The 22,590-nt window shown below is 33.6% G+C and overlaps 1 protein-coding gene across 2 annotated transcripts; it reads left to right on the forward strand.

Moving 5' to 3' along the window:
• The first annotated feature begins 21 nt into the window (after window positions 1-21).
• Window positions 22-17,149, forward strand: LOC125061891 (transcription initiation factor TFIID subunit 6-like). Of its 2 annotated transcripts, XM_047667527.1 has the most exons (12): window positions 22-546; window positions 934-1,222; window positions 2,052-2,203; window positions 3,715-3,894; window positions 4,702-4,871; window positions 6,937-7,090; window positions 9,020-9,192; window positions 11,035-11,213; window positions 12,557-12,654; window positions 13,347-13,424; window positions 15,649-15,744; window positions 16,866-17,149. In XM_047667527.1, exons 1-12 carry the CDS (start codon window positions 310-312, stop codon window positions 16,959-16,961), a joined length of 1,902 nt encoding a protein of 633 aa, XP_047523483.1. In that variant the 5' UTR covers window positions 22-309; the 3' UTR covers window positions 16,962-17,149. The 2 variants fall into 2 exon arrangements, with proteins under 2 accessions (XP_047523483.1, XP_047523484.1); XM_047667528.1 differs by lacking the exon at window positions 15,649-15,744.
• Window positions 17,150-22,590: the final 5,441 nt, after the last annotated feature.

Here is a 22,590-nt window from a genome sequence, read left to right on the forward strand (position 1 = left end):
TCAGTTATCACTTATCTGTAAATTGTTATTCGTATACTATTTAGTCGAAAGTCAAGAACGAATTAAATAAGTGCTTTTTCGTGAAATAAATACTTACTAATAATCTACACAAAAATCAACTAATAATACTGCTTCCAATATTTCATTAATAATATAACTATATCGTGTGATGTGTCTTTCATATATATTAGAATTTATGTAGTTTAATACGAATATGTGTTTATTGCTTGTTTCGTAAACAAAATCTAGTTTAGATAGATCGCCTTCACCTTCTTGCCTCAGTTTACAGCCTTTATTTTCATTTGAATAATGGGTGAACCAGAGACGGGATATGGATCAGCTCTGACGCTAGATTCTATGAAAGTTATTGCCGAAAGTATTGGTGTTGCAAATCTTGGTGAAGATGCCGCAAAGGAGTTAGCTGACGATGTTACATTTAGATTAAAAGTGATTGTTCAAGACGCTATGAAGTTCATGAACCATTCTAAACGACAAAAACTTTCCATAACAGATATTGATCATAGCCTTAAAATAAAGAATGTTGAGGTAATAATACTTATTTATTTATTTAAAGTTAGCTATTATAATTTATTAAATTTCTAAAGTGAGTGTCTGCGGTATTTGAACCTAATCAATTTGACTGATGTAACATATATAAAATCTGGCTGTCTCCTGCTCTATAATATTTATAATTTCTGTACATAATGTACGTCCATATATATATACTAGAGTTCTTATAATAATAGTTAAGATGGTTTAAAATATTTGACAAAATATATTATTATATATTCTAAATACTTGATTGAGTATATTTTTGTCACAAATAGTGTAGTCATGTGTTACATAGACAATATATAGTTTGTTAAATATTACAAAGTAAATAGGATTCTTCTAAACAATATTATGTTTGCCCAGTTATGTTTTATTTTTCAGCCTCAGTACGGGTTCATTCAACCTGATTTTCTTCCATTTCGTTATGCCTCTGGAGGTGGAAGGGAACTTCACTTCATTGAAGAAAAAGAAATTGATCTATCAGAAATACTGTCAGCACCACCTCCAAAAATTCCTCTTGATGTATCCCTTAGAGCTCATTGGCTAAGTGTTGATGGTGTTCAACCAACAGTTCCAGAAAATCCACCACCATTGTCAAAAGAAGCTCAGAAGTTGGAGTCTGTTGATCCTATTACAAAATTAAGCAAACCTGCTAACAAAGATTCTGCAGGTACTGTACAACAAACAAAAATTCAATTATATGATCATTTAAAAGCATAAAGATACTGTAATATTGTCTATGGTTTATGCAAGTACTAAACATTTAAATAAAACCTCTATGGATAGAAATGCAAATCTATTACATAATTAAAACTATTAAATAATTTAATTTTTTTATAAAAACATTTGCAATGAGGTGAGTAAAGTGGTAACAATATTATGGCAGTCTATTTTATTTTTAAGCCATTTGTCAGGGATTGGAACCCACAACCCTCAGTTTTGAAATTTGTATAACCACAAAGCTTATCATATTGTATTTTCTACTGATTTATTCCTTTATAAATCACAAACTAGCCATAACAATTTTTTTTATATAACTTTTAACTTTATTTACTGTTTAATTTGTAATCTTAGTATATAAGTACATTGAGTTTTCTTAATCATTTTGAAACTAGTGTTACATACAAAGACAATGGCAAAGCAATGGGTGTTAGGTTAGGTTAGATACTTGGAGCTAGGCATTGAAAATTGACTAACAAAGATTCTGCAGGTATTGTCCAACAAACAATAATTCAATTTAATGATCATTTAAAAGCATATAGATATTGTAATATTGTCTATGTTTTATGCAAGTACTTAACATTTAAATGAAACCTCTATGGATAGAAATGCAAATCTATTACCTATTTAAAACTATTTAACTGTTCTACTGCTTTATTCCTATACAAATTAAAAACTAGAAGGGGTGTTAGGTTAGGTTAGATACTTGGTGTTAATCGCTGAAGATTGACTTAATTTGCATATTACCAGTACTAAGATACTTCCGCAATGTGTTTTAGGAAAACCAGCTTGTGGAAAAGCAGCAAGATTGAAGGCATCAGAATCTGTCCATGTGAAGCAGCTAGCAACACACGAGTTGAGTGTCGAACAACAATTGTATTATAAGGAGATAACGGAGGCTTGTGTTGGCAGTGATGAAGGACGAAGAGCAGTAAGTACAATACTAAAATTAGCATTTTTGTATGAAATATTTAGCAGTTCTGTGGGTATATTGGACTATATGTATGAACACTAATTGTTGGAATAGATCCTTATAATAATTATTATTATTATGTATATAAACACACTAGCAGCTTAATAAGCTGATGCGCGCGTATTTTGAGATTTGGAGAAACTATCCAATCTATAAAGGAGTTCAAAGATGGTGCACTGATTACACTTTCCAGAAGCCTATTACAGTCGGCCACTACTCGGTTTGGGAGAAAGTTCTTTAGGGAATTTGTGTTATGTTGAGTGTTCTTAAGTTTTAAAGAACTACCCCTCAAATGTGTATTTTCACTTAAAAGAGCTTCTCAATTCCTGGAGCATTATAGTGGCCAGTGAGGATTTTATAGGTTTCAATGAGATTTCCTCTTAATCTCCTACTTCCTAAATCAGTAAGGTCAAGTGCTTTCAGATGCTCATTGTAAGATTTCTTCCTGAGTGACCTGATCATTTTCTCGGCTTTTCTTTAACCCTTTCAATCATACTAATATCCTTTATGAAACAAGGATCCCAAATGCTGTAGGCATACTCTAATAGTGGTCTAATGTAACATTTATATATCTTTAAGAGTGTTCTTGGTGAAAGGCATTTGAATGATTTTCTCACTAAATAGAGCATGGAATTAGCCTTTTTCACAATATTCATGATGTGACATTCCCACTTCAAATCATAACTGATAGCATAAATAGTGTGTAGGTCGGTTATCGAAAGCTGGCGCGTTCACAGTACTCACACTAATGCAATTTCACTATACAGTATGTTTAAAAATATGACTTTTTTGCCAAGCTATATATTTTAGTCTTCTCTGGTTTTAGTAAGGTTGGGTGGGTTGTAAATAAATAAAAATGTGTCAAATACATATAAATATTATGTGCATACGAGGGTGGATCCAAAAGTTCTAAGCCCGACCAAGAACGTATAAGAGTAGTTTGTGTAAATAATTTTTCATTTTTCGACATAAGCTCCATCCAGATCAACACACTTCACTAACTATTCTTTCAATACTCCTCTTAGAAACCCCAGTCGCATCTGATGTCAAATTAAATATAAAATTTTTTCATTAAACTGTTTTTATTAAGATGCTTAAAATAATTAAAAACATTGTGCACCATTTCACGAGATTGCCCTGGTAATGTTTGAAAAAAGATCAACATGTATAAAATAATAATAATATAAAACAGTAAAGATCAACATAAACAGTAGCAAAAGAAAAACAATAACTGTCTCTTTTATACTCATAAGCTTGACCGAGCGCGAGAGAGACGGACAGTATTTTCGTGATGTATTTGTGATTGTATTTCAGTTTGACATCACGTCTCGCTTATTCACAGACACTACACAAGCACAAAGTGTAAATGTGTTGAAGCCGCCAGCTTTAGATAACATACCTATATGTTGTATGAATTTTTTTTTTATTTAGACAGACATTTGTGCTAACAATTAATAAAAAATTTCCAGGAAGCCCTACAATCATTGGCGTGTGATCCAGGACTTCATGAAATGCTACCACGGATGTGTACATTTATATCTGAGGGTGTGAAAGTTAATGTTGTACAAAATAATCTTGCGTTGCTCATTTATTTGATGAGAATGGTGAAAGCGTTGCTCGACAATCAGTCGTTGTATCTGGAGAAATATGTAAGTTACCTTTTCAGATTCTGAGATATAGGGCAAACATCGTTTTGCCATGTATATCATTTATAATAAAAATAGGGGTTGATCGTAGAAGGGTGAAAATTAGGGGCTGTATGTATTTTTTAATGCTGTATCATAAAAAAAAAATATTTAGGGGGTGACTACCCTTAACATTTAGGGGGATGAAAAAAAGATGTCCGATTCTCAGACATACCCAATATACACAAAATTTGATGAGAATCGGTCAAACCGTTTAGGAGGAGTTTAACCACAAACACCGCGACACGAGAATTTTATATATTGGATAAATACTAAATAAAAACAATTAACTGAAATTATACAAAATTACCTTTAAAGTTATGTGTGTATTTTCTATAACATATTTTCATAAGATTTTAGGTCTAGGCCTCAGATTTCTGTATCTGTTTCGTTATTAATAGGCAATTAGGTGTTATGCGCTCGACTTTTTGAGTCTAAAACAAGTTTCCTCACGATGTTTTTGTACAAACGCGCGTAGATACAATAGTGCACAGCCGGGGTTCGAACCTTCGACATCGGAAAGAAGCGAGAGAAGGAAAAAAGTTATGCTTTAATTATGATGATAAAATATATTAAAGATGATGAAAATATTGTTAACCTATTTTAAAAGAGCAAGTGTGGAGTTTCTTGCCCATTCTTCTCCACACGAAACTACCTTTTGGAAGGGACAACTAGAATCTTCTTTATATTTTTTTTTGTCGTTCAAAAGTGCCATTTTAGATGGTCTAATTGAAATAAATGATTTGACTTTGATTAATTTTAATATTTCAGTTACACGAGCTAATACCGTCAGTATCTACGTGTATAGTATCCAGACAATTATGTTTGAGACCGGAAGTGGATAACCACTGGGCATTGAGGGACTTCGCCGCGCGTCTCATGGCCCAAATTTGCAAAACTTTCAATACTTCGACTAATAACTTACAAACAAGGGTCACAAGGTATGTTATGTCATGTTCGCTTAAATGTCATTGCTTGTGGCGGCGTCCATGCGTGTTGTCTCTATCCCTAAAATATGGCGAGGGGGCCGATGGGTGGCCATGCGTCATGCTCGTGAACGGGTGCTACTTGTGGTGACTGGTCGTACTTGAATTCGTGTATGCGGTGATATTGGTTATTTCGACTGTGTTTGCGTTCCCACGAGAATGTAAGTGCGTGCTCCTATTTCACCATGCCTCCTGCTGATAGAGGACTAATCTTTGTTTTTTTTTTAAATTTATGTTATTATTACTAATTACTTGATATGTCATGTGGAACATGGTGTAATGGTTGCAGCTCCTTACAAACGTTGTGTAAAACAAAATGGCGATTAAAAAGAGTGGCGAGAGTTGCCAGTTCTTCTCTTCCGTCCTACGCCCTTGATTTGAGAACTGGCAGTAAATGTAAAATTAGAAGCATGAATATGTATTTCTTTACTGACAAGTCATGAGTGTACATTATGTTACTTATATGATTGAATGATTTTTTACTTTTACTTTTATAAAATTGAGAAATTGGTTTTGGCTTCCGGGCGATGACCTCTGGGTAATGTAGACTCATCAATCTAAGGTACTTCTAGCAGACAGAAGCTTTTAACTTAGAATACAGTTAGTGTTTAGTGTATAAGATGTTGTTAAGTTAGCTACGTAATACCTTAAGACAGAAGGTACGTACGTACGTTATTGGTATGTTATCTAAAGCTGGCGGCTTCAACACATTTACACTTTGTGCTTGTGTAGTGTCTGTGAATAAGCGCGAGACGTGATGTCAAACTGAAATACAATCACAAATACATCACGAAAAGACTGTCCGTCTCTCTCGCGCTCGGTCAAGCTTATGAGTATAAAAGAGACAATTATTGTTTTGCTTTTGCTACTGTTTATGTTGATCTTTTTTCTCATTATTATTTTGTCTGTGATTGTTTACTTATTTGGTTGGAGGTTAGAATACTTTGAAAAAAATTTCTTATGAAATATATTCCGTCTAAACATTACCAGGACAATCTCGTGAAATGGTGCACAATGTTTTTAATTATTGAGATGCTTAATCTTAATAAAAACAGTTTAATGAAAAAATGTTATTTTTAATTTGAAATCAGATGCGACTGGGGTTTCTAAGAGGAGTATTGAAATAATTGTTAGTGAAGTGTTTTGAGCTAGATGGAGCTTATGTCGAAAAATGAAAAATTATTTACACAAACTACTCTTATACGTTCTTGGTCGGGCTTAGAACTTTTGGATCCACCCTCGTATGCACATAATATGTATATGTATTCGACACATTTTTATTTATTTACAACCCACCCAACCTTACTAAAACCAGAGTAGACTAAAATATAGCTTGACAAAAAAAGTCATTTTGAAACATACTGTATAGTGTAATTGCATTAGTGTGAGTACTGTGAACGCGCCAGCTTTCGATAACTGACCGATAAGTTTCTTACACATAATCAATTAAAAGCAATCATAAGTTCCTTGACGATGTTTAAAGAACTTTATTTCTCATTACAAAAAATATTTTTTTATTTACATGAGAAATTTAATATTAAGTATATACGAACGAGATACACGTCGCCATCATCTAGCCCAGTTTTAGTCTAATGGGCCCATTCTGATGTGTATCTTTAATGCCCTTTTGAACTGATCAAACACGCTACGGCAACCCATTAAACAATTGCACACCCTCATACCTAATAGATCTCTTTAAATAATTTGTGCGCGGCTTTGGCAAGATAAGCAAACTCGCTCGACGAGTATTGCGTGTAGTGGTGTATTTGATTTTATTAAATGATAAGTTACTATGTAGAGAGTTATTTAAAACTTTTTTAATAAGGATACAGGTGCTATAAACATATAGTTGTTTAATCGTTATAATTTTAGTTTCTTGGTAGATTTTATTAGTAGGTGTTAAAAAATCCCAAAAGCCTCCTCCAGACTCTTTCATCCTGCCCTTACTCGCCCCCTCTGGACCAAACCTTTAACGGGTTTTATATCTGTAATTCTATATTGACATTTGGTTAATTTACAGATTATTCTCAAGGGCGTTACAGTGCCCGTCACAAACAAATAGCGAGTCTGGGCCATCTATGGTCACGTCTATGAAGGAGTCGGAGAAAACGCCGCTCGCTTCACTCTATGGTGCCGTTCAGGGGCTGGCTGAACTGGGCCCGGAAGTTGTAAAGGTATATGTATATGTATATGTCACCGTAAAATTGTAAAAACCGTTAGATTGTAATCTATCTCGCGAGATTGTAAACTGTCGAAAGATTGTCAACTCAACATACTGCTTGCAATTTAACGTATTATTATTCGGTAGTTATATGAAATTGTTGGGAAGTAAAATTAATCTGTAATTGACCAAAGAAGTTTGAATGATAACTAAGTTAGTGTAGTACAATCTACCGAATACCGATAACCGATAACCGATAGATTACAATCTAACGGTTTTTACAATTTTACGTTAACATATATATATATTCTAAGAGTCGAGACCTATCGTTGACTACCGTATGTCCAAAAAATATATATATATAGGAATACTAGCTGACCCGGCATCGTTGTTTTGCCATGTATATTATTTCTAGGCAATCTAATACAATAAAAAATAGAGATTGATCGTCATGGAGTGAAAGTTAAGGGTTGTATGTATTTTTTAATGCCACAATAAAAAAATATCTTATATGAGAGTTGATGACAAACGTCATATGGAAAAACTGATTTGACAGCTCTTGTAACTAGGTTTGACACCTGTCAAATCCAATACATTTTTTTTTATTTTTATTCCATATCATTATTCTATCTTTACAGTAATTACTAATTTGTTAGAACGACACAATATTTATACCCACACCAATTAATCTAGCTAAAAAACATTAAAAAAACATATTTATATACCTAAATCTTATAACTAATAATATAGGAAGCAACTCTTGTGAACTCAGCCAGTGTACAAACAAATAGATCTACCTCAACAGAAATTATATTTATTATATGTATTGCTCGCGTGAGTTCCAAAGTTGAGACTTCCGCCTCAGGTTTCTACTTGGTACCCGTAGACTCAGTGTCTCCATTATATCCAGATTATGAACCCTACCCGTAAGTATCGGACATGACTGATCTGTCATCGTGCTAAGTGTCCTAAGAAGGAATCCAATTAGACAGACAAGAAAGAAATACTTATGTCTAGTTTCCCAACCTTTTACTTGAAACTGGCATAAAGTTGAAGCTTTTAAATAAAACACTATTTTGACCGGATTGAAGTTATGTATTATTTTATAAATTTACAACTATTTGACATAATTTTAAATTTATCCGACGTTTCGCGTGCTTTACCGCGTGCGTGGTCACGGTGACTGAAGACAAAAGATGTTGAATGTCAAAAAGTATCACTCGAAACGTCGGATAAATTTAAAATTATGTCAAATAGTTGTAAATTTATAAAATAATACATAACTTCAATCCGGTCAAAATAGTGTTTTATTTAAATGAATTAAAGTTATGTCAATCAAAGACAATACTAAGTTGAAGCTGTTGCCATAATATTTAAAAAAAAATACTTATGCCAAAAATTATAGTGCCGATCTTAAACTTCATCAAGAATATCTCAGTAACCCTTAGCTGGGCTTTTTAATCGCATGTCGCAGTCGCTGGTACGCACCGCGCGTACGCAGTAGATTCGTACTTTTGCAATGAGTTTTCGTTGAGTAAAGCACTACGTAAGTTTTGTAATCAATTTAAAATCCGCCGCTTAAGTGACGCCCCTACTAGCATTCAGTTAATTAACCATTAATTTGACCAGATGTTTTTTCAAATATTTTTTAATTTCTGTTATTTTCCCAAGTCTATAGACATTAAGATCTTTTGAGTAAAAGGGATGGTTTGTGTTTTGTCTCAAACTGACATACATTGTTGCCAAATAAGATTTTTTTTGTCATAGTAATATTTTAAAGTTTTTGTTAGATATTTAAGCCGTATAGAAGTTTTCATAAACCCGCCAGATTTTATTTATTTGACTGTTCGTTGTCGCGGACTTAGCCAAATTAAGGGTAAAATCGTGGATAAAAAATTTCAGAGCGACAGGTCGTTTACTGAATCATTATTTATTTTTTCAGGTTTTCATATTACCCCGTGTTCGTTGGTTGGGCGAACGAGTGGAAGGAGCTTTGAGTGGTATAGGCGGCGCTGACCGCCTCGCTGCGGGCAATCTTAAGCATCAACTGCTCAAAGTCCTGGCACCAGTTGTAAGACAGCTACGCCAGCCACCAGATCTGCCCGATGATTACAAGTATGTTTATATAATAAACTTTTATGTATGTCACCGTAAAATTGTAAAAACCGTTAGATTGTAATATATCTCGCGAGATTGTAAACTGTCGAAAGATTGTGAACCTCAACGAACTGCTTACAATTTATCGTATTATTCGGTAGATTGTAATCTATCGAAGTGAAACCGTCAAATTACAATCTTAAAATTGTCAACTGTCTGAAGGTTGTCCCTGATTGGTCGGCTTTATAGTAGACTTTATAGTAGTATACGTTAAATTGTAAGCAGTACGCTGAGGTCCACAATCTTTCGACAGTTTATAATCTCGCGAGATAGATTACAATCTAACGGTATTTACAATTTTACGTTAACATATATACACGAAAACTCTATTTAAAAGACATTCCACATTTTAATTTCAAATATAGTGTAAATGTGTATTCTTTATAACGAATTTCAAGGGACCGAGCATTTTTTGATGTTATACTTCTTTAGGCGCGTTATGAAAAATTGATGAGAGTGAAATTTTACGATGCGCGCGCACCGTTACACAAATTAAACAGAATGAAGTTGCCCACGGAAGATGCTACGGCATTGGACATAATTTAAAAACAACATTCGAATAATAATAGAATCTATGTTACACTTAATGTAAGAGAATAATAATAAATATTTATTTATTTAATTTTTCAAATGTAAACTGAACTTAATTAACTATAATGACTCCTTTTCCAGTCTTTGTTTATTTAATTATAATTAATTATTTGCATGCAATCAAAAACTATTTTCAATAATGCCAAAGAAGTATAACTTCTTACGCGCGTACATAAGTACACACATCTTTTTTTTTTCGTTATAGGGAGAGTAATAGATTTTTTTTCGAAAATCGAGTTTTTAACAGATGTTGACGTTTTGAGGTTCTAGGAAGAACTCCCCGAATGTTTCCGCGGTGTAGTCCGTATGGATAAATTTTCATAAAAGTAAAACAGCAATAAAAAAATGAAGGAACGTTGAAATTTTCGGAAAATTTCGCATCGAATCGCAGTAGTTTCATGTCGATACGATCAGTGGTTTAGCGTGAAGGAGCCTCAAACGAAGACCATTTTTCTAATATATATGTAACGAAAACATAATATTTAATATTTTCCTATACAAACTCTTTTTATATTTTATTTTTCCTCTTTGCCGTCTGATCGACGATGTTTAATTTGTCACTTGACATAATAGATGTAAGATGTTTTAATTTTTCATTTTATTATTTTACTTTATAAAACCTAAAATATAGGCTTTAAATGTTGTTTCTTTTGTATTCACAGGTGAGTGAATAATTTGTAAATATATATTTTTTATTAAATGAAATTAATAGATATTTCTTTTGTAAATAAATCTTTTGTATTCACAGAAAACGCAGTTGCGCCTTATTTATTCCTAGCACTCGTATAAGCGATTCATACCATTATATGTATATACTAACAGACCGGCCAAGCGTTGCTGTGGCTAAGGTTTTTGTTATATTACATAGTAGTAAACTATTCAAGGGAAACGGTAGGAGAACACCAGTCATGGGGACCACCATGCTTTATGGTGGTTATTCCATTAAATTGTAGCTTATTTGAAACGTTGGTACTTTCAACACAGCGCCATCTGTTAGAATTGTGACTATCAAATAATAAACAAATATTTTGCAATAAAATAATATTGCGGGTATAAATTGAGATGTAAGCTATCCTATCTTTTAAGTTGGATCAAACTACACACGGTGTGCAAATTTGATTGATATCGCTTCGCTAGTTTAGGAGTCCATCGCGGACAAACAACGTGACACGTAATTTATATATATTAAGATATAAATTGAAATTTCAGACGTGAATATGGCTACCTAGGGCCCAGTCTCCAGCAAATGGTGAGTAAGCTGCGCCTATCGCCGTCCACGACCGGCGGCGGCGGCGCCGTAGCGGTGGTCACTTGTACGCCGCCGTTGGTGCCTTTAACGACCTTACCGACGCCATCACCTCAACATCAGATGATCACCAAATCTGTTGGTAAGAGATGATTAAATTTTTACACACTTATCCAGGGTTTAGTTATATATTTATTTACGGGAGAAATTTCATTGCATAAGGGTGTTTGTGGGAGTTGTCTAAATGGCGAGTAAAGAATGAACCGCCATTTTGATTTTTTAATTAAAAAAAAAATATGGACAGGCCCGCATTGAACGTCAATCAAACGAAATCTAGTTTCAGGAGCTGTCAAAGATTTTTGAAGTTATACTTCTTTAGGCGCGTTATAAAAAATTGATGAGAGTGAAATTTTACGATGCGCGCGCACCGTGACACAAAATTAACAGAATGAAGTTGCCCACTAATTCGCTCATTAAGTTGAGGGAAAAATGCTACCAATAAAACAGAAATGGTTGTTTAAATCAATACTAATTAATATTAGAAAATATTTGTGAAAAAACTGTGCTCATCAACCTTCCTAAGTGCTTCAATACAACTGAGGTTACTATCTGTATGTATTATTAATAATGCCAAAGAAGTATAACTTCTTACGCGCGTACATAAGTACACGCACCCTTTTTTTCTTTGTAAAGTTTTTGTAAAGCGCTCAAGACGAGACAGAGACAAGAAAAGAAAAATATGATCGCTCCATGTATTTGTATATCTACATTCACACTGTTTACACACTGTATACGTGCTAATAATAATATAAATAAATTAAAAAATCTGCGTTTACGTGCACAAGACGTTATGACAGAATTGCCATCTAAAGTTCTAATATGTTACTATATTAAACGAATACATCAACCAATAGTGTGTATTTTTTCTCGATCTCCCCTACTCTCTCTCTCAATCTTTCTCTCTCCCACCTCTCGCTCCATGGCACTGTGACTGATGCGACATTCGCTCTATCTCACTCTCTCTCGATCTTTCTCACTGGTTTGCTCCCTACTCTCGCTACATTCTATTTGCTACATGCAAAAACGCTGCCCTTCTTCGTGACGCTAATATCATTATTATTGCGTTTCATCCGTTATAATTTTACCCTCATGCACCCAAAGAAGTTTCACTTCAAAAATTTAATAAGGGAGCGTTCAAGTATTACGTAACGAATTTTTTCTCCTTTTGTAAAACATTACGATGCGGGGCGGGGATTGAATTACGCGTTATTGTTAATATTATTTTCGACTTTTCAGTACTTTACACCACATAATGGTAACTTTTTGGTATAAAGAGTCACTAGGTGGTCACGAAACGTTTTACTATACTTGGGTACAGAAACACGTTACGGCGCGTTACATGGGGGGGGGGTGTCAATAATCTCCAAATATTTCGTGACGTAATACTTGAACGCTCCCTAAAATATTGAATTGTTATTTTTATAGATTCGGGAACTCGAAGTATAATCAATGCACCACAATCGCCGGCCCCATCCACGCCACCGCCGCAGAAATTTGTGATTGTCTCACAGCAGAAACCTCAGGTAATATTTTTTCATTTCATTTTTTAAGGGAAAAGAAATACTAAAATTTTTCTTTTTTTATTGAATAAGAGAAGTATGTAAGTGAATAGAACTTTAGCGATATAAACGCGAATATATTTTTAATATAACTAGAAATTTCTAGGTCTTTTTCGAAATCGTGAAATCTTGACACAGATCTAATTGTCTGAGAGAGTCAGGTACTATAGAAAGAGAAATCTATTAAATAATGTAATAAATTCATCTTACACACTGAAATGTGTTGTGCTCGCAAATACCAAAGACAATTTCTTCTACATTATGAGTGTTCCATATTTAAATAATCACGTTTTGCGTTAAAAAGGTTTTACTTATATGTGTACTACACGCGTAAACCAAGGACAATTTCTTCTACATTACACGTTTTCCATATTTAAATATTCATTTTTTACGATAAAAAAGGTTTCACATAAATGTTTACTACTCGTGTAAACCAAAGACAATTTTTTCTACATTACGAGTGTTCCATATTTAAATAGTCAAGTTTTATGATAAAAAGGTTTCACTTAAATGTGTACCACTCGCGTAAACCACAGACAATTTGTGTAACATTACGAGTGTTCCATATTTAAATATTCACGTTTTGCGTTAAAACAAAAATATGGGCGTTCCATATTTAAACCATCGTGATTGTCAAGAGTTTTCTTTTCATACAGACGCAGCAAGCGAGTGGTGCTTCTCACATTGTAGTTCACAGCTCTCAACCAACTATAGTTCGGAGCCAAAATGTACAGGTAATTTATTTATTTTTTATCTAAAGCGTATAACCGACTTTTTTTTGTAGAACAGTGGGCAAACGGGCAAGAGGCTCGAGGCTCATCTGATGTTAAGTGATACCGTCGCGCATGGACACTTTCAATGCCAGAGGGCTCGCGAAAGCGTTGTCGGCCTTTTAAGAATTGGTACGCTCTTTTCTTAAAGGACCCGAAGTCGAATTAGTTCGGACTTCAATTATAATAGCGGATATTGAAAGAAATATATAAAAAGAAATTATGACCGCCATTGAATTTAGAGAATATAAAAGCTTTAGGTTGGAAGGCAAAAAAAAAATATTAATTATTAAATTGGAACTTGGATTGGATTGGAAAACTGGAAAAAATATTACATGTCCCCATCCCCTCCTAAAAATAGCGATAATGCTATATTCCCAAGTGCTGCAAGTGTTATAGATGGTAGATTAGTCTATTGAGATTGGCCATGTAGGAGGTTTTTATTGCATAATTATGTACCTAGAAAACCTGAATACCAGGCCTAAATGGTATATTATTAGAAAGAATACAATAATAATAATTAAAGTTAATAGTTATTTTAAAGTAATATTAAATTATTATTATTATTATATAATTACTTTAAATTCTCGTGTCTCTATCGCTTAGTTTAAGATTTTATAAAAATATGTATTGTTTCTTTTGTGAGGTCACGAAATTTTTCCATAGATTGATCAGCGTTAAGTTGCGTAAAATAACATTTTATTCTACCCACATTTGGCAAATTATTTATAAAAAGATAACCCTCATTATGATAAACTATTTCTTCTCTTTTTGTCGAATTGTCTTTACACTGTGATGAAATGAGACGAGTATAGTTTAAGATTTATTATTTATGGAAATTTAGAGTAGTTTTTTGCTCGGAAAAGTTCAACTTTTAATGGGGTGCTGGTTGTATGGCGCTTTTTGTAGTTTAATAAATGTCTGAAATTGTCTGCACGGAACTTGCATTTTTGTAATTCAAATTTATAAAAAACGTAACTTTATTTACTTTAATAAACTCTGTCACTGTTTTAATTTAATTTACTACTATCAAAAAATATTATTTATTTATTTACACTTCGTTACATTTAAAGAAAAACAAATAACATATTGTTAACAAGCGATCTCGTCCAGGTTAGAAAAAAAAGTATGATGGGTAAAGTGCAAGAAGTGCATAACACTAACACAATATATATAATTTAATATATATAATATATATTACACAATATATGTTTCGCAATTTGACGGTTTCACTTCGATAGATTACAATCTACCGAATATTTAATACGTTAAATTGTAAGCAGTGCGTTGAGGTTCACAATCTTTCGACAGTTCACAATCTCGCGAGATAGAATACAATCTAACGGTGTTTACAATTTTACGGTGACATATATATTAAAGCACCATAAAGCTTGTTAAAGATTGCGTTATATACAAAATTACGCTCAATACATACTTATTTGAATATTAACAAGTTTTATTGCAAAGCATAAATTCAAAACTATTTGATACAGCTAAGTCCGATACAAAATTCATGTATGAATATAAACAATAGGATTCAGATCCGGCTCGAAGGACCAAATTTATAATCCCCTCTATAATAAAACAACTGAATGATTATTATACGTGCGTGTGTTGCGTAATTCTTTACGCATTTATAGAAGAAAAACTATCTGCAGAATTTTAAAGCCTTATACAAACATATTGATGCCCAGTGGATGCGTGATCGTTTTTCTTAAGACCCTAGTATTTGTGCCTTCCAACCCAGAGCGTAAGGGAGCGTTTAAGTATTACGTAACGCAATTTTTGGAGATTTTTGTCTCCCCCCCCCCACATGTAACTCGCCGTAACGTTTTTCAGTACCCAACTACAGTACTGTGCTCGAGTATAGTAAAACGTTTCGTGACCACCCAGTGACTCTTTAGTTACTATTATGTGGTGTAAGTCGAAATTAATATTAACAATAACGCGTAATTTAATCCCCGCCCCGCATCGTAACGTGTTACAAAAGGAAAGCCCCCCCCCCCCCCTCCCAAAACTCGTTACGTAATACTTGAACGCACCCTAACTGGGGGCCCACTATGAACAATAAACCTGCCAAGTTCCGAGCAGAACAACGTGTAGTCGAAGTCTATCTATCTTCCCCTGCCTATATTTGTTGATGCTTGAATTAAATGGCGTGAATGGTAATGGTGCATGTATTGTTCAGTCGATGGTGGTGACAAGTGGTCCAGCCAGCCAGCAGCCCCAAAAAGTGGTAGTCGTGGGGATGCAGCCACAACAAACCCAGGGGGGAGTCAGTCAGGTATACAAACATTTTGTTGTCTGCGGGTAGATTACAATTTTTACTTGACACAAGTTGGATGTGGGTAGATTTGAATTTTTTATGTATGTTTGTTTTGTATAATTTTTATTGCGAGCCAACATTAGGGTCAAATAAGTACTTTTTCTATATTAATAATTATTTACCGAAATAATATAGAACTTTGTTTCGTCATATTATTTTTATGAAACTGGTTTTTAGGTTGTTTCGTGCAATTTTTCAAATTTTTCTCTTCGTAAAACCCTTGCTCAGAGTTTAAGAAATAAAGAAAAACTCGAATTGGTCCCGCCGACTTCGTTTTTGACCTTAGCAACATATTTTGCATGCCATTTTTTGCCAAAAAATTTGTTATGTAATAAGCAACTTTTGGCCCAAAACTGCAGTGTTCCCAACTCTCATACCTGAGCTCGTAGGTTCGATCCCCGGCTGTTCACCAATAGACTATGTGCGCATTAAACATTCGCTCAAACGGTGAAAGAAACCCGCCTAAGACCCAACAACTCGACAGCCTATATCAGGCGCAAGAGGCTGATCAGCTACTTGCCTATTGACAAATGATCACGAAACATATACAGATCTGAGGTCTTAAAAGCTTGTGACGCCACTGATTTATTTTATATCATAAACATTTTTTTTAATAAATTTACATTTTCTGCCGGTTCTCTAATAAAGGTCGTAGAACTGACGAGAACGAAACTTTTTCATTCTCACCTCCAGGCTTACATTTCGTCATAGTCGTAGAATAGTGACGGATCTGACAAATAGTAAACTTTACAGGGCAGCCATTTCAAAATAATATAATCATATTAGTTTTTGTCATAACTATTTTAATTCATATTCTGTTATTATGAAAATTGGCATACAAGCAAACAAAAGTATTTGTTTTGAAACAAAATAAAATTAAAAACATTAAATTACACAGTTTTCAAGAAAAATCACATGAGAAATTTAGAACACATGGTTTTTTTTTTAATATAGCCGTAATATTTAGTCAATGTAGTATCCAAATATGATAACAAGTGGATTTTGTGTTTTTTTCAAATCCGACATTGTTCTACGATCATGACGATTTTTAAGTAACTCATTTAAGCTCCTATTTCCAGGCGCCAGTGTCAGTGGTGGCCAAGCCAGTGTTCGCCAGGGCTCCAAGTGCCCCGCAGCCGCCACCGGAGTTAGATGACCTGTCACACCTCGCTTGACAGCCGCGAGTTGTCACAATCATCAAACAGTTTAAGAAAAATAAATAATATATTTAGTAAGGGGCCGCTCATAAAATACGTCACACTAAAATCAGCTTTTTTTTAACACTTTCCCCCTTATTGTCACGCTGTATCACACTTTCTGTGACCCTCCTAGAAATATTTCGTCACAAAAACTAAGACCCCCCCCCCCCTGCCCCCCTTGATAATAAATTCATCTCTCAATTATTGGAAAAAAAAAATTAAAAATTTCAAAATTCAAAAATCATTTAATCATATTGGTAACACTTTGTACACTTATGACTTGTCTGTAAAGAAATACATATAAATGCTTCTAATTTTACATTTAGTGCCAGTTCTCAAAGCAAGGGCGTAGAACGGAAGAGAAGAACTGGCAATAAACTCTCCGCCACTCTTTTTAATCGCCATGTTTTTTTTTTTTACACAACGTTTGTGAGGAGCTGCAACCATTAAACCATGTTCCACATGACATGTCATGACAAAGAAACCAGTTGTGATGGATCCCAACGCCGCTTTGTTCGCGCCACAGAGCCTAGCGCTCATGTCAAAAAATAATAAACGGCGAACGTCACGTTGCTTTATACCCCCCCGTCCCCCCTTGTCACATCTTGTCACACTCAGCCAGACCCCTCCCCTCCCCTTGTATGCGAACGTATTTGATAAACGGCTCCTAAGAAAATTCAACCTTGTACTATTGACTTAAGGTCGTATTTCAAATGTCCTCGCAATGCACACAGTTTTGTAACAATGTTTTTTTATACGAAACTTGTATGGTATAGATAATATTAGAAGAGAGATTGAGTTTTCTTTCTAGGCCGCCGCTTTTCTATGAACAATGATGGAATTTGTTGACTAAAGGATTAAAAGTATATTCGATATGGATAAGTCTGGAAGCTTTAGTAGTATATTTTGGGCGAAAATCTGGGCTACCATTAGAAAATATTATTTTTAAGTATTAAGTGATTTTTATTAAATTACAGTGTAAACTCTATATTACGACTTTCAAGGGACTGTGCCTATTTGAACGTTACAAAGAGTTGCCGTTAAAAGGAAAGAAAAATCTGTATTAGAAAAAGAAAGTTTATTTCAGACTAGTGTTAGTGATTACATAAAAAGGGTGCGTGTACTTATGTACGCGCGTAAGAAGTTTTACTTCTTTGGTTTTTTTATATTTTTTTTAAATAATTGATAATAAATATTTAACGCTAATAATTTAATAATATTTAATATTTAGTATATTATTCAATTATTAATTAATATTAATAATAATTATTATTTTATTATATTATTCATTCAATTTAATAACTTGTTAACTAAGTAACAATAGGTCTTTGTGAAAAAGCATTGCTAAATTTCTTTGAAAAAATAATTAAAACTCCTTTATTTGTTTTAAACGGTACTACAAAGGTCATTATGGACATTCAAAATTCTTGGCATAGCTGCTAACTTCACGCATATTCTATTTCTTTTTACTTGTAGAATGTCTTATTCCCATCTCGCTCGCGCACGCTCGGCGCTCGGCTGGTTTAAAAACTTAATACCAGAAATTTTGTGTCACGGTGCGCGCGCAATCGTAAAATTTCACTCTCATCAATTTTTCATAACGCGCCTAAAGAAGTATAACTTCAAAAACATTTGTATTTAAACGCTATTGTGTTGTCTGTTATTTTTGTACTGTATCAGTAGTAAGGTTGTATATTTTTGCTTATTTAATTCATATCTTGCGATATTAAGGCAACTCCGTGATAAAGCACATGCAAGTACGCTCCGCAGTTTTAACTAATTTCGGCAAATTAAAGTACTGTTTAGTGTTACTTGTTGTCGTTATTGAGATTGGGTGTAATGTTATGTAGAGTGTACCATTGTATGAAAGACAAGCTAAACCAACCAAGCCGATTGATTTCGACGCTTTAAGGAGTTTGTTGTTGTTGTCGTTATATCGAAAGTTGTTACATGGAGTTTACACTGTATATGAAATTGTCGTGAATGTTAAGCATAAAGATTGAATTGTAATATAGTAACTATGTTTCACTTTTCCAAAACTGTCAAATATAAATTAATAACTAAACTGAGTTGAGTGATTTAAACCCCTTTAAGTTGACTATACTATTCCATTATTTCGTATTTTGACGCAATTATTAATTAATCATGTGTCAAATGTCAAGTTCAATTGTTCGAATTTGATTAAAATGTCAACTTGTCAAACTTGTATCTGAAGCGTCCACGCCTTTGGAATAGAGCTATTTACCCTCTTACTCATAAAAAGAGTTAATTAGTTAATTACCTTTAAACTACAAGTGGATGAATCGAGAGAGGTATGGCATGACAGTCGCAAGTGGTCGTGGTCTCTTCTCACACTTCGGAAAAGCGTGATTGTTTGAATTAAAAATAAATGTAAGACCATTGTACTAACAATACGGCGACGACTCATTGGTCTAGTGGTTAGTACCCCTGACTGCGAATCCATGGATCCCGGGTTCGATCCCCGGCTGAGACGAACATCGATGTGATGAGCATTTGGTGTTGTGCTTAGGTCTTGGGTGTTAAAATATGTATTTATATGTATATCTATAATATGTATGTTTATCCGTTGCCTAGTACTCATAACACAAGCTTCACCAGCTTAGCATGGGACTCGGTCAATTGGTGTGAATTGTCTTTAAAAAAAAATCCGCTATCTTGTTTATTAGTAGGTTATTTAAATTGTTAGATTAGTTTAAAGCCTCCACAACGCTGAATCGGTTTATGGGTAAGAGGGTAATTAACAAGGAATTAACGATCTTTTAGACGGTTAAAACATAGTCTTATAAACGTTTCGGTGACGTAAACTGGTTTGACATGAAGTTGACAGTTGTCAGTTGGGTATGAGATTGACACTTACCAGAGTCTATATGGAGTCCTTGACAACTTTGACATGTCGACAATTACGCCTATCCAATTTAATTTTCAAAAATATAAATCCAATGAATCTCTCCATTGAAAGATAAATTGATTTGTCAAAATATGGTCTGTGCTAGTTTTTTGGCAAACCATAGCTTATTTTTGTTAAAATGGATTTTGGCGCAAACTTATTGCCTAGTTTTGATTTACACATGACAGCATTTCAATAAATAATTTGTAAAAAGCACCATTTTGTAACATTTATATTATATTAATGAAGTTTGTAGTTAAAATAAATATATCATAATTGATCTCTTTTTTATTGTTATCCTTGTTTATATAAATTATTCGATAAATAATATTTCATTAATTAAAACACTTTATTTATTGTGATCCGGCAAACATTGTTTTTCCATGTATATTATTTTTAGGAAACATTTTTTAGTTCAATAAAAATAATTATTTACTATAATAAAAAGTAGGGGTAGAAATTAAGGGTTGTATGTATTTTTTTATGCCACAATAAAAAATATCTAAAAAATAAATGTTTTGGGGTCACCCCTTATCACTTAAGGCTTCGAAAGATAGATAGTAGAAGATTCTCACACTTACTAAATATGCATAAAAATAATCATAAGAATCGGTCGAGCCGTTTCGGAGGAGTATGAGAACGAACGTTTTGACATATAAGTATGATCACCCTTCTGTGTCATACGTCATGTCAAAGTGAGACATACCTCTCAATCAATGTCAAGTGTGCTTAAAGTTAATTTCCCAAAAAATATTAAGAAAATATTGACTCAGGACACAAAATACATAGTAGTATTTACAATATTCTTAATCTTCTGTAGGTTATAATATTAATATAAATAAGGTAATAATTTTAATTAAAAATTAAGAAGTAGAAAATTCAAATTTCAAAAGTTTGGCTGTACCTTTAATTCTAGCATTTCCTCGCTGTATTGTTATACTTATTCGTTGAGTGAGGAAAGCACAAGGTCACCGGTACTACCTACCAGGCCCCAGGCAACTTAAATTTTATTTATTTGTAAGTAATTTTTAAATAGCGCCTGTGCACTTGAACCCCAAGAGTATACTCTAAAGGGAACCAAATCAAAGTCGAACGAAACACTTATTTATAAACAATTACATATACCCGAGATAACATACGACCAGTTCAGAAATTCCTATATTTAAAGATAAAGTACAGAGTCGAGACGGGGAAGAGATTCCTACCTAATGAGACATCCCTTCAGGTTGGAGGAACTGTATACCTTCCTTCCTCCATAGCATTATAAAATACTTTGAAATTTTTATAAAAAAAAACTTAAAATCGCGTCTGGCACATAGTTAGCAATGTGAAAAATGTCTGGCAATAAAAAAAGTATGTCAGGTAGACTTATTTAAAAACGAAAAATTAAAAATTACGCTTCTTAAAATGCAATGCTTCATCATAGACTGCAATACATTTCATGACTTTTTAATTTTAATTCAAGGCTTAACAATCGAATTAATGTCTGGCAAATTCATTTTTAGTTTTTCTTTTTTTACTATCATAAATTCCGTTTATTATCCAACTAATTAATAAAATTAAACTTATAAACATAAACTAATAATAATAAAATAATATACATTGAAATAAATAACGAAACTTAACATAAACTAAAATATATCATTAAAAGGAGTCCCTTTAGGCAAGGTTCCGAAGATACTGGCAGCGTTCCCCCTTTGAATTGCTAGACTAATTCTTTGTCCGAGGTAGCTGCCAGATCTTCGGTCTCCTGTGATGTCGACTAACCTTTTTGAAATTTCTTTAAAAAGCCTTAAAGTGCTAGGACCCCACGGACCAAGGGTCTCGACACCGAATGGGACAAAATCATATTCAGAGCCCAGACCCCTGTATTTGCATGCTTTATTTTTAGTTTTTCTTATATTTAAATAACATAATATTAAAATTACAGACATTCTAAAATACTTTGAAATTTTTATAAAAAAAAAACTTAAAATCGCGTCTGGCACATAGTTAGCAATGTGAAAAATGTCTGGCAATAAAAAAAGTGTCAGGTAGACTTATTTAAAAACTAAAAATTTAAAATTACGCTTCTTAAAATGCTTTTAAAATCCAGGATTATTACCTGGACAGATAGGATGCGCACTAATGAACGCAACCGCTACCGCCAGCCAGATAGCCCAGACTCTAACCGAAAGTGCAAGAAGGAAGACATATCACAAAATCAGCTGACCTGAAATTCTTTCTTGAAAACGTTGCTACCTCCCGTACTATAAGGTCACGAAGTTGTATATGCCGCCGAAATAACTTAGCGCGTTTCAGAGTATAGCGTTATCACAGTAAGGGTGAGATCTATAGAGCGCACTTAGACTTTGCTCAGACTTAACTATAACCATTCTTTACTTTTTTAAAGGATAATAAAGAAGGTATTGCATGAAATGAAACATCAATTTCTGTCTTAGCTTGAGCTTAGCTTAATCTCACCGTTAAAATGTCTATAAATATACTAAATCATAGTTTAACCTTAGTGTTTTTCGTAAGTAAAGTCTGAGCAAAGTCCAAGTGCGCACTATAGATCTCACCCTTAGGGTGCGTACAGACTATGTAACATATTATATAACTTGTGTTTTATAAAACGTCCACATTATGTAACCTTGTTATTCAACATTATAACATAAAACAATACTGTACACATTAGAATAACAATGCAATATAACA

Source organism: Pieris napi, chromosome 24 (assembly GCF_905475465.1).
Source record: "Pieris napi chromosome 24, ilPieNapi1.2, whole genome shotgun sequence".
Lineage (NCBI taxonomy): Eukaryota > Metazoa > Arthropoda > Insecta > Lepidoptera > Pieridae > Pieris > Pieris napi.

Excerpts from the sequence above, each read along its gene's own strand:
- LOC125061891 (XM_047667527.1), top strand. The coding sequence starts at position 310 with ATGGGTGAACCAGAGACGGGATATGGATCAGCTCTGACGCTAGATTCT. Across the intron at positions 3,895-4,701 it reads CGTTGTATCTGGAGAAATAT|TTACACGAGCTAATACCGTC; the intron begins GTAAGTTACCTT and ends TTAATATTTCAG. Across the intron at positions 15,745-16,865 it reads CCCAGGGGGGAGTCAGTCAG|GCGCCAGTGTCAGTGGTGGC; the intron begins GTATACAAACAT and ends TCCTATTTCCAG.